This window comes from Rhipicephalus microplus, chromosome 2, assembly GCF_043290135.1.
Source record: "Rhipicephalus microplus isolate Deutch F79 chromosome 2, USDA_Rmic, whole genome shotgun sequence".
NCBI classification, from domain to species: domain Eukaryota; kingdom Metazoa; phylum Arthropoda; class Arachnida; order Ixodida; family Ixodidae; genus Rhipicephalus; species Rhipicephalus microplus.
The window spans coordinates 235,650,226-235,663,260 of NC_134701.1; the positions used below are offsets into that span (position 1 = coordinate 235,650,226).

General features: G+C 43.1%; 1 protein-coding gene across 4 annotated transcripts in view; it reads left to right on the plus strand.

The window, feature by feature from the left end:
* Cndp2 (Cytosolic non-specific dipeptidase 2) overlaps positions 1 to 11,827 on the plus strand; it is a 29,251-nt gene extending 17,424 nt beyond the window's left edge. For all 4 annotated transcript variants that reach the window (XM_037421386.2, XM_075877542.1, XM_037421388.2 and 1 more), the window contains 6 exons: positions 2,203 to 2,347; positions 4,148 to 4,247; positions 5,507 to 5,678; positions 7,143 to 7,228; positions 8,850 to 9,016; positions 11,465 to 11,827. In XM_037421386.2, the coding sequence (XP_037277283.2) occupies positions 2,203 to 2,347; positions 4,148 to 4,247; positions 5,507 to 5,678; positions 7,143 to 7,228; positions 8,850 to 9,016; positions 11,465 to 11,512 (718 nt within the window). In that variant the 3' untranslated portion in view covers positions 11,513 to 11,827. The remainder of the gene's footprint in view (positions 1 to 2,202; positions 2,348 to 4,147; positions 4,248 to 5,506; positions 5,679 to 7,142; positions 7,229 to 8,849; positions 9,017 to 11,464) is intronic.
* Positions 11,828 to 13,035: the final 1,208 nt, after the last annotated feature.

Genomic DNA, 13,035 nt, shown 5'->3' on the forward strand with positions numbered 1-13,035 from the left:
ACCGCGGAACGACCTTCACTGCGGAGCTCATGCAAGGAATCTTACGCTACAGCAACACGGATCACCGAAAAACGACGGCGTACCACCCCCAAACGAACGGACTAACGGAACGGCTGAATAAGACAATCGCGGATATGCTGTCCATGTACGTCGACGTTGAACATAAGACGTGGGACGAAGTCCTCCCGTACGCCACGTTTGCGTACAACACGGCTATTCAAGAAACCACGCAGATGACACCGTTCGAGCTTGTCTACGGAAGACGGCCGACTACGATGCTCGATGCCATGCTTCCGCACGTAGAAAACGACGACCTCAACGCCGACGTCCAAGGATACCTCCAGCGTGCGGAGGAGGCCCGCCAGCTCGCTCGAGTTCGTATGGTACGCCGAGACGCCGAGTACCATCCTGGAGATCGTGTGTGGGTTTGGACTCCCATTCGACGACGTGGACTCAGTGAGAAACTTCTACGACGCTATTTCGGACCCTACCCGATTCTACGACGTGTTGGCGAACTAACGTACGAAGTGATCCCCGATGGTGACTCCCGTACATCACGACGACGCACGCGGCCCTAAGTCGTCCATGTGGTTCGCTTAAAACCTTTCTACGGACGATGACGAACTTTTATTTTAATTTGTTTGGACTGTCCCTTATGTTAGCATCGGGTCGATGCACTCTTAGAGGGGTGGTAATGCCGCGAACCGTGCATTGGGTTTGTTTATTTGTGTTTTGCTTTTTTGGCCTGGCTGCGCCGGCCTGTGCTATCAATGTTTTCACAGCGTTTCGAACAAATGCTGTCACAGCGTTTCGAACAAATGCTATCACAGTGTTTCGAACAAACGCTATCGAACAGTGTTTCGAGCGTTCCGAACAAACAGCGTTTCGAACAAACGCTATCACAGCGTTCTCGATACAATTCGACTATTCGAGAAACGCTCGCGCCGAGGGATATAAATTCCGGCACAGCCGATGCCGTGACAGTCGATCGCCGACGCTCACTAGCGTGCACGTCGTTTTGCCGACCGCTGCTTTGCCGCCTGTGTATTCTTTCAGTTGTTAGGGGAGCACAAGCTCGCTCCAATAAACTTGTTTTCCTTATAGACAACTGCGTCGTCCTTTGCTGCGTGACACTATGTTCTCAGTGCTGTTGGAGAAACTAGATTGCAGCGATTAAGCAAATGTTATGGAAGGATAGTTACTTGCTCTCACCATGCACGTTTTTCTTTTTTTTTCAACATAATGAAGCGATTGTTTTATCTCGCCAGAGAAGGTATAACGCAGAAAATGAAGCTGTGCAGTAGACAAGCGGGGCACATGCAAACTCACTTGTAGTTCCTTGTAAGAACGTAACACGTAAAACATGCATTTACTTTAGGTTCGAGGTCCTGAGCAGTTTCAATTTCACACCACTTCTTTTGGCAGCTGGATTAGCATACAATTGTTCTCACAGACAGATTTTGTATTCTGGCCAAGGGCTTTGCGCAGTTGCTTTGCCATCTTTATTTCTTGTGACAAGTTGTCCGTCTACACTGTCTTAGATAAAAGAAACAAGGTTCACCAAAATTGCATGTAAATAATTATTTTGTTTCCAAATTTATTTTCTGGTTCGCTTTCATTTTTTCGGAGGTATCACAGTAGAAGCACTGTCAGTGTCAATAATTGCCTTAGTTTGGCTTTAACCAAAATAAATGAAAAAGTGCTCTTTAGTGCTGGTGACTGTTTATTTAGAATGTTTATTATAGTCTTCTCATGGATGTCACATTTGCATAGTGGGGTGTTGCACAATGTAGCAGAGCATTACAGAGGATAAATGCTAGAGGCGCCACGTGTATTAAAAGTCGAAATGAAAACTGGTGGCAGTTCAGCGACACCGAAGTAACAAGCTTAAGTTTTGAGAATTAGGATACCACACTGAAAGTGACACAGTTGTAGAAATCATCAAGTTCTGTAGTATGATTAGACAGACATTTTATTAAAGGAGTTCAGGTGCATTCTTTACGATTCACATATCCAATATGCACCTGTGTGCTCATAGGTTCAGTGTTGGAGCCTGGATGCGAGACTATACCGTATTTTCATTACCCACTGCCACTTGCGTTCCCTGAGTGCCCTTTGCTAGGCATTCAATCATGTCAGTGATACGCCACCTGCACAGGTGTTAGACACTTTTTGAGGGGGGAAGTTGTCTTACTTCCGTAGATACGAAGCCATGGCTGACCTGACGCACTTGATGAGCCAGCTGGCCGACCGCACTGGAAAGATTCTGATTCCGGGAATCATGGACGACGTTGCCCCTCTCACTGATAAGGAACGTAAGCTCTACAAGAGCATCGACTTTGACATGGTATGAACAGCCGGAGGTGTGGAATACCTCGTTTGCTCAATTGTAAATCGACTCGAACCTAGGCCGACCACCCCAGGTAGCACGAAAAAAAAAAATTATTGCATTAGTGCATTTATGAAAGTAAATTTATTTAAACAGTTGCTGGAGTAATAAAAATAAGCTTCAAGGTTTAACCTCTGAAAATGCCCCGCAGCAGCGGTATAGTGGTTAAGGTGCTTAACTGCTGGCCTGAAAGTCATGGAATCGAATCCCGGTCTCGGCGACTGCCATTTAAATGCAGGTGAAGATAGTTTAGGTCGGTGCGCTTAAATTTAGGTACAGAATAAAGAATCCCAGGGGGTTGAAATTTCTGGAGTCCTCCACTAATGCGTCTTTCATAATCATATGGTGGTTTTTGAATGTTAAGTCCCAATGATTATTATTATTATTAACGTCTCGAAATTACGGTATGATAGCAATGCTGTAGTGAAGGGCTCCGTAATTTGACCACCTGGGGCTTTTTAACGTCCACCTAAATCGAAGTATGCGAGCCTCAAGCATATTTTCCTCTAATTGCTGGACTTTTTTTCATGCTGGCTGGCTCCATAGTTGGACTCAACACCCGCCCAAATCCGATGTGCAATTATGGCTTCATGGCAGTTTACAGTTTTTCAGGGAAGCTAGCATCACAGCAATACATGGGCATCATTTTTAGGCAATTTTTCGCGAATACTTGCTGAGAGTGCGGGTTATAAGCAAGAAAATATGGTGTTTGTTGCAGGTAGAGCTGGGAATAAAACTTCGTGCTGTAATAATGCCACAGCGTTCCCGATTTTTCACTTGTCTCCCGATAACTGACACTGCTGGTTTGTTGCGATTGTAAGCTGAACCCCCAACATTGGGTCCCAAGTTTAATCAACCTACAATCATGTAAATATGGCATGTTTTCAGCTTTTCTTGACATATTTCTTATTATTTTTTCAGTAGACAGCCAGAACATCGCAGGCTATATACACACGTCCCATAGTGAGGGGAAACAATCACACCCTCGTTTGGTCATAAAATTGAGAAAACATCTGGTGTAAAAAGCAGCAGCAAAAGGAAATTCAATGCAACTCAGTGTTAGAACCATTGATTACAGTATAATGAAAACATGTTGAGAAATAGGTATGTATAATCGGTTCTTAATTATAATTGGGTAATAAAGCAGAAGCCGCAGAAGCCCAGCCTCAAGTAAATACAAAAATGGAAAATTTTTTAGAGGATATGGCAGACTGTTCCACCATTTTACAGCAATGATTGAGGTCATTTTCTCATTGTACTTAACGCAGCAGAAAATTGAGATTATGAGCTAGCCTTGTGCACTTGGAATTGGACACTTGGAATCAGCAATTGGTATGTGAGAAAGTTAATTAGGCCATGGAACAGTATAAAGAACTTTCTTTTTTGCCTTTGGAGCCTCTCATATGGTTGTTCATACTATGATGTGTAAAGATAGTGGGAAGTATTTTAGTATTTATTGTCAAGTTTTGCTCACAGTGGTAGTGCTTACACCAGTGTGGAGAAATTTGTTTACTTTCAAGTTAGGATTGCAGGTTCATCCACTCTGGATGATTTGTTCACTTTTGACGCAAATAAAGCTAAGCAGGCCATGTCTTTTGTAAGGCACTCACTTCAACTTATTTGTACCAGGATGTTGGGCATTCTCTTTGTATTAGCCACAATTCCAAAGCTTTTGTTTAGATACAGAATGGATTAGAAACTGGTAGTCATATTTGTGGTCAGCTGCGGAGACTCTTACTGTCAGATTTCTTCATTCAGGAGGGGTACCAAAAGGATATAGGTGCTTCTGGACTCCTGCACGCTACAAAAGAAGACGTTCTTATGCATCGCTGGAGATACCCATCGCTCTCTCTTCATGGTGTGTGTGCATTCTTGTTTTTACCTGTTGTTTATTGTGCTTTTATGCTGTGTTTGCAAAAGGTTTAGAGTGCTGCTATTTTCACTCACTTGAACCTTGATTCGAAAAATTATTGCCTAATGACTTGAAGTAAACAAAACACAATGATTCTTTGGCAGCTTGTGTTGTTAAGGACCATGCAGTATATGTATAAATGTGCCTTTTCGTGGCATCTGTAATTTTCCATTATTTGTACCCTGCACATGCACATTGTCAGTCTTTTCAAATGTAAGCAAGAAAGAATATACCATCAACCAAAGCAGCATCGTAAAGTCAACTTGTGGCAAGGAGACTCAAGTCAAAGTCACACGACGATGTGCTATGTATGAGCTTTGAGTGTATGTAGTACAAGTAGGGCAGTTCCGAAATCCTGCTGCTGATGAGGCTCGTATAATACAATTGTGACCCATCAGATTTAATGAACTTGAATTTGGGAACTCACGCCCTGCGTTCAGCCTTACTGCTTAGCACTCACTGTTGTCTCTATATCTATTTGGAGCATGTAAAGTTCAGCATTTGTTAAAGTTGAAGGTCAACTTAAAATTCAAAACATCAACAGTCAAGGAACTACTTCTAAGTGCGAAAAGTGGAGCGCAGTACAAAACTGGGACTAGAGACAAGGATGACAACACAGGCGCAAGGGTGGAGGGTAATTTCTCAAACTTTATTGACAAGTCATGCACAGTGAACTTGTATGACCACCTACCTGAACGTGCTTGCCCTACCTTTGCATCTTTGCCTTCTCCTTCCTCCATGTGAATAAAAAAAAAACCTTTTTTTGTTTTTTGTCTCAAAGTTATGAAGTCTGATCACCATTACTCAACCATGGCAGGCTCACGTGGAAGCAAAAAATACACATTGTTGGACACTTTGTTGTCTGGCATGTTCACCAGTACATCACTCACTCTCACTATTAATACGCAGGTGCCAGTGCTACAGGGCTACAATTAGTGTGACAATGTACGTGCTTATAGAAGCATCAGTCTTCTTTGAAGTTTACGATTTGATGTGCCTATTGGTAGCATGACTGTCTTTAACCTGTGCAATTAAAACTTGGTGCAAAATAAATAGCAATAGCTCACGTCTGTGTGGTTTTTGTCATCTGTGTTCCATGTGTTTTTTGCGCCGTTCATAACTATGGTGCAAAATATTGGTAGTACTGCTGGCTGGTGCCTTCCAATAGCTCTTGTTCGATAAATATTCACTCGTTTGGCCTGCAGGTGTAGAGGGTGCCTTTTATGGAGCAGGAGAGAAGACTGTAATCCCCCGCAAGGTAGTTGGCAAGTTTTCAATCCGCATTGTACCCAACCAGGAGCCAGCCAAAGTCGAGGCCCTGGTGAAAAAGCACATTGAGAAGCTATGGAAGCAGCATGGAAGCCCCAACAAAATCAAGTAAGTTCCCACCTAATGCATCTTTCTAGACAGTCTGAATTACACTTGTCTAAAGCATCCGATAGGCCACGTCAGCTGCTGTTTCTTGCAAAAATGTGCAGAGACGGATGCTGTAATAATACTGTCACGATTAATAGCCGGCAGCACAACAGAGGAGAATGAAGCGAGCAGCACGAGCAGCAGTTGCCGGCTTTCCGAGAAAAATGACGTTGGGGCGTCTGCTCTTGTGTTCTTGTGTTTGAATTGCCTAATCTTGTCGCAATAGTCTTGTGTCTTGTTGTTTCTACGTTGCGGCAATACCAAATATTGCTCGATTTTTTATGTGTATTTTCCTGTCTTGCCTAGTTTATCACACGCCTTCCTCAGTGTCACAAAACACACAAAAGCACTATGAACTGTTACTTCAACTCATTTCGTGTGCTGTTTGAGGACATGTTTCCGAGTAATCATCGAATGGCTTCATTAAACAAGTCTATTGTCTCATGAATTCTGTTATGCAAAAAAATGTCGAATCCATCAAGTACGAGTCGCAGGCACTTTTCTTATGCTTTCAGTGCTTTCTCTCTCCTTTTGTATCCGAAAGCGTGCTGAGAGCTACGTAGAGGGTTGGGGGCAGAAGGGGCAAGAGGCAAAAAGCTAGATCTGTTATTCAGCACACATTACGGCCTTGAGCACTTTACTTAGAATGTGTGGCTTGCTTTCAGTGTGATTGCGACTGAGTGTACAGGCACATCCCGGCATCCCATGGGAGCAGCTGTATATATGCAGATTACTATTTGCAAATCAGCCAATGGCCATGGGCGTTTCGCTTAAGGCATAATCATTTAGGTTTATGGCATCATATATTGAGAGGAGAGTGAGCAATGTCTAGCTGACTTTGAGAATTGTAACCAGGCCGCTTGCTAAGCTATGTTTGCCTCGCTTGTTCTCAGAAGCCTCAACTGCCGATTGGCAGCGTTTTCTGATCGTTCTGAAAGGAAGGAAGGAACAGGAGGCAAAGGAAAGGCAGGGATGTTAACCGGTCTCGTACGACTGGTATGCTATCCTACACTGGGGAGAGAGATGAGGAAGTTTGAAAGAGAGAAAAAGAGAGAGAGGGAAGAGAGCACGCACACTCAGTCGCACTTCACAGTCACCATAACACTGATATTCTATAACAGCTGGTCCAAGTCTCTTTCCTTCAAAAAGCTGAGGACTGCTTTCATTGCCTTCAGTTGGGATAACCTCTCTGGACGACATTTTAAAATGGTTTTCGCCGTCATCGGTATGCAATCTAGATATGTAAGCTAGTGCAACTGCAAGTGATATTGTGCTGAAAAAGTGTTGCAAGGCCTCATTATAAGAGACCCCTCGTGTTCTCATGCTTAATTTGTAAGCCTACACTACCGCTTGCAGTATAAACATAGCTTTGAGACAGAAAGCACATTTTCTTACTATTGCTTAGTGTGGTGGTACTCTGTGCAGTGTCCACATGGCTAGTGGTGGCCGGTGGTGGATTAGTGACCCTTTCTCACCCAACTTCGAGGCTGGCAAGGCAGCCACTAAGCATGGTGAGCATATTTTATTCAACCGCCTTTTGATTCCACCGGCACCTTCTGTCATGTTTTCTCCCATTTCGCACAGCATTTTCAACCGTGTCACATTGCAGTTTTTTAATTTAAGAATTCATCCCGATATTATAGGAGTGTGAAACGCTTCCAGGTATTTAAACTGACATGTGATCTTATGTTTCAAAAGTGTCTTGCATAATGTGCAGTCTTCACTTCTGTTACTTTCATAGTTTCCTTAGCTACTGAAAGCTTGTGCAGTAAGTAACTCATAGAAATACAGAAAGTTCTAGCCCTTCCTTTCCACTCTGTAGGGCTGTGTTTATCATCATTTAAACTATTTAAATTAGTGTGATTTCACTAAGTCTTGTTAAGAAATATACACATGAAGGTCAACCCAAAATATGAATGATTGAATTCACAGTGAACTAGCCAAGACAGCTGAATGAGTTGATAAATATGCATAATAATATGAAGTGCAAGAACAAATGCACTAATATGGGGAGAAACTGGTAAGACAGGATGATGCCTTACTACTGACTGGGTTTCAGTGAACTCCAGTTATTAGTAGCGTATGATCAGATAAACTGCCTACTGTACCACATTGATGAAAGCTTCATTTTTCTTGCCTTTTCCTGTTAAATAAGAAGTCACTATAGTCAATTTTTGTTTTCAGTAACCATGCCCTGCTAATGCTGTAACATTTAGTACCTCATTTAAATACTAAGCTCACAGACTTGCTCACCACAGCTTTCATTTTTTCTGCTCTCTATTCCTCCACACTCTGAGTGTACAAATGCCTACCATATATGTCTGCATATTTTTCTGCAATGGGCAGAAAAGTGCAAGTTTGTTTTTTACACCCTGCACAATCCGGGCATCTATGACTGAGCACTCCTTTGTATGCATGTACGTGTGATGCACCTCACAGCAAACGCATTTCGGGCAGGCCTCTGGCATTCATTGATATATAATTGGTCATTCTCACATGGCATGTAGGTTATCACAAGCTTTGGTTACGAGGCACTTGTAGTATGCAATCCTGAACATACAATTTAGTGACTTTAGGATGGTCAAATGTTGATGACTCATAGAGTACAAAAGGTACTTGTCTCACCAATAGTGACATGATAGATTAGTTTTGTTTCAGACAGCTCAAGCCGCTGTTTTCAAAAAGCTGGTGTTAGAAATTTTCGCCTTAAATTTCGATACCTGTGGCATTCTGTGAAAAAGTGCTCTATAGTTTCTGTTTGTGTACAATAGTATCATTGTGGCATGATATCGTTGCGCAAACATTGAGTCCTTATCTAAGAAAGATGCGTGAGCCCCGCCGCGGTGGTCTAGTGGCTAAGGTACTCGGCTGATGACCCGCAGGGCGCGGGTTCGAATCCCGGCTGCGGCGGCTGCATTTCCGATGGAGGCGGAAATGTTGTAGGCCCGTGTGCTCAGATTTGGGTGCACGTTAAAGAACCCCAGGTGGTCTAAATTTCCGGAGCCCTCCACTACGGCGTCTCTCATAATCATATAGTGGTTTTGGGACGTTAAACCCCACATATCAATCAATCAAGAAAGATGCGTGATGTGTGTTGCTCAAGTTTGTGGCTACTGATTTCTGTGACGGCAGTGTATGGTGTGGAGCCCGACATGACGAGGGAAGGCGGCAGCATCCCAGTGACGCTGACACTGCAGGAAGTGACCAACAAGAGTGTCATCCTGCTTCCTATGGGCGCCAGTGACGATGGGGCCCACTCGCAGAACGAGAAGATTGACGAGCGAAACTACATAGAAGGGGTGAGTCTACTGTTCTGTCCTGACCTTCACAACCTCATTAAGTAATCAAGCAATGAGGCTACTGCCCAGATGCTTTTAAGCATACTTCTACCCATGAGCTGCATCAACTTGTTTCAATGATTTGTATGCATTTTTGCCCCTCCGGTATTGTCCTTAAGGTCCTCTTACAGTAGTAGATTGTGTTCCATCTCTCGTGTTTGCCATTCTCCTGCTAACACCCATTCGTCGCCAAATAATTCTTCGTGACTTAGTAGTCCTTCTTTTACTCTGGAGGAATATCCTGTGCATTCGTCTGACTGTGGCCTGTCAAGAAAAAAATATTTTAAAAAACATAAGGGTCTGCAAGTTTCTATAGAGAAATAGTCAAGCTACTTGAGAGAAAAAAAGGCTTCTTATACTTAATACTTCTCTGTGTTTGTTTGACCTGAGCTTCCTGTTGGCTGTTCACAGTGCATTTTTTTTTTTTTGTCTATTAACTCTGGAGGCTGCACTTGGTGCCTCAGTAGCCATGCTATCGCATGGTTTCTTCGAGCTTTCATTGGTGGCAGGAAGGGGTTCATTCGTACTCATTGCTCAACTGGCATGCTATACTGCCCGGAAATTGTTTTCTAGAGCGAAAGAGCATCTTCTCCAAAATCTCAATTTGAGGCTGTATTGCAATGGTGCAACGTTTTCTTCACTGAAAAATGTGTGTGTTAGGTGAGGTGGGTAAATGCACGACTGTAATAACAAAGTATATGTGCAGTGTGTTTGTGTTTATGTACATCTGTGCACGTACAACTACTTCCCTTTTTTTATAAAGCCATGAAGAGTTATAATATGAAAAAAAAAAGGCGGGTTAAGAAGTCAATAAGAAAAACCTTGTATTGTGTGTGTCAAATACAATTCGCACTAGCTGAAATAAATTCCACAGCGGTAATGACAACTTCACCAAATAAATAAAGGTATTACATGAAGAAAGTTGAAAAATAGCTGTTACTTTTGACTCTATGTCTTGTCGGGGGTCAATCGTTTTGCTTTTCAGCATTCATGAATGCATTACATCTTATGTAAAACCTACTTTGTGACAGTTTTCTAGTTCTCCACATAAGTAGACAGTCTCAAACCTCATACGACAAAGTTGCATCTTACACAAAAATGAGTCTGTTATATCTGGAACTGTGTTAGTATAAAGGTTTACTCTTAACACTATATCTACTGTAAGACTTTTTTATTTACTTCATTATAGACGGTATTGTGTTATATCTGGGTTTGTTATATCGAGTTTCGAGTTAGTAGCGACCCCATTGAAGGTAGTGGATTTCGGAAGTCCACAGTGTTTATGGCATCGTTTTCTACAATGACATATCTAGCCTTTACTTATAGCTGCGCCCATCTTTCTGTATTCTTTTCTTGCTGAGACTTAAAAGATGCCGTTAACCTTGGCCTAGTACTCAAACCCACCTGCTGCCCTGCCTGCCATGTGCAATATGTTGTCAGAACCCACACTTTCTCTCACCACTAACTTATGGCAAACCCATGTCTGGAATGACAATTGCAGGGAACTACTGTACTTTACGTTACATTAGTGCACAGCATAAATTTTAATTCGATAGCATTAAAGAGCCTTCAGTTAAATTTCGATGTCAGTATTGGCGTCTGTGTCAGTGACGTTGATTGTGAGCTAAAAATCATCAGGTCTGTGACCGAAAAAAACGAGAAAGATGCAGACAACATAATGAGCTTCGGTCCGAGTGAGAATTGAATGCAGGTCATCAGCGTGGCAAGCAGACCTTCTACCACAGAGCCTTGCTAATGCTCGATACTGATTCAGGAAAGAAAACACAATATAAATGTCATTCATTCGAAGCAATCTTCTTAACACACAAAATATTGCGTGGCAGAAGCATAGAACCATGCCAGACATCAAAACATGTGAATTGCACGACAAGTTGGTGTTTTAAAGGACCACCTATTAGAAAGTGCTCAAACATACGTTAGCGTGCTCCCTTAAAGACATGTAGTGGGAACTTTACTGATTTGCAGAAGGAACAATTATGGCATAGTGGACACTTAACAATTGTACTTACTGTAGACATTTTTGGATAGTTTGAAACAGCCAATGTTACATGCACATGTAGCCATTTGTTTCTTTGCGGCACGCTTGAGGCATGCGCAGATGATAGAAGCTAGGCTAGCAATCGAGACGGCGTTGCGCACTGTGCCCGATTACGCTACAGCATTCTACTCTTAAAGGTGAAGCTTTAGTGTCTTCCAAGATTTTTTTCCTCAGATGTCGCCTCCTCCTGCACTTCACACATTGTGTCGTGTAACAACATACCTCAATGTCAAATCAGCTTTATTAGACTGAATGCGAACAAGTGGCAGGTTTTAGCGCAACTTGGTGTCAGACGTGATCATGGTGTTTTTTATAATGCAGTAATTGTCATGTAATATTTTTTTTTTCAGTCCAAGCTACTGGCTGCCTACCTCTACGAAATTGCTCAGTTGAAGTGAAGCATCCCTTTTATGTTCCCCCTTGACTGCAACTGTTTCTTGAAACAGACTCTCGACGGAGACGCCACATCTACACATACAATGAACTTTAATTTACTGGTGTATAGTATTAGCACTTCAGGCCAGTTGAGGAATTGAGATTCTTAGTTTCAAAATATTGTGATTCACGAGACACGCAGGTGGAAATATTCAACTTATTTTACGCAAGCCTGGTAATTTTTACATATTTGACGTTTTAGAGATTATTTTAGATGATATTGCATATTTTTACGCATGACTTAGGTGTACTGATTGAAATAAATATTTTTATACATAGTTTCATTTCGTTATTATTCCTTGATTACCCCACTGAAGGGGCATTACATGAGGGGTGGGGTATATTCATGAAAAATGAAAGCCGTGTATTAGTTAGGCTTGTGCGAATATTCGAACAAATAGTAGAGTATTTGAATTCGCTTTGATTTGAATTTAAATTCTTGAAAATTTCGAAGTATTCGCAATGAATGCACATGTGTTGTAGTGAAGAAGATGAGTGCTACTCGGAAAGGCAGGGGGTATCACTCAGTCGGTGAAGAAGACGACGTTTGGTTGGCTGGATACTCAGGCTGGTTCCGCCATTACCACTTGACGTGTCGTGACCGCTCTCCTGTTTTATAAAAGAGTGCCACTCTAGAACGCCTCATTTTAATTGGTGGAGGTACTGGGTAATGCCTAATCCTGGAGTTGCGAAACCGTACGTTGCCTCCAGTTGATGATGTCCACGGACGACGATCAGCAGGTGGCCACCTCGGCTCCAACTACTGCAGCTCCTGTCTGTCTCGGCTCCTTTCGGCAACGCGATCCGCCTACCTTCAGTGGAACCGATGACAAAGACGTGGAAGACTGGCTCGACGAATACGACCGGGTGAGCAAGCACAAGTGGGACGATGCGCACAAGCTTACTCTCATCCAATTTTATTTGACCGACATCGCTAGTCTGTGGTACCATAATCACGTGAGACCTCCCCACCTGGTCGGCCTTCCGAACGGCGTTTGCGGACTTGTTTGGCCGTCCAGCGCTTCGCAAACTACGGGCCGAAGAGTGCCTGTGTACTAGGGCTCAGCAGAATGGTGAGAATTACGCCAGTTAAATCGAAGATGTGGTCGACCTTTGCCGGCGTGTCAACTCGGCCATGACAGAAGCCGAGAAGATCAAACACATGTTGAAAGGCGTGACTGACGATGCATTTCAGATGCTTGTCGCCAAAAGCCCACAAACGGTAGCGGAAGTGATCCAACTTTGTCAGAGCTATGATGAGCTGTGGAAACAGCGTGACACCATTCGTCGTGCCAGCGCGCCATGTGCAACAATCTCCGCTTTAACGTCGGCCGGCACTGCTATAGACCACACCACTTTGCTTCTCGAGATCAAGCAATTTGTACGAGAGGAGGTCGCACGCCAGTTGTCCCTCGTGCCTTATATCTCCGAAGGTGCCCCATCTACTTTAGCGCCATCAATACAGCGAGCAGTCCAGGAGCAAGTG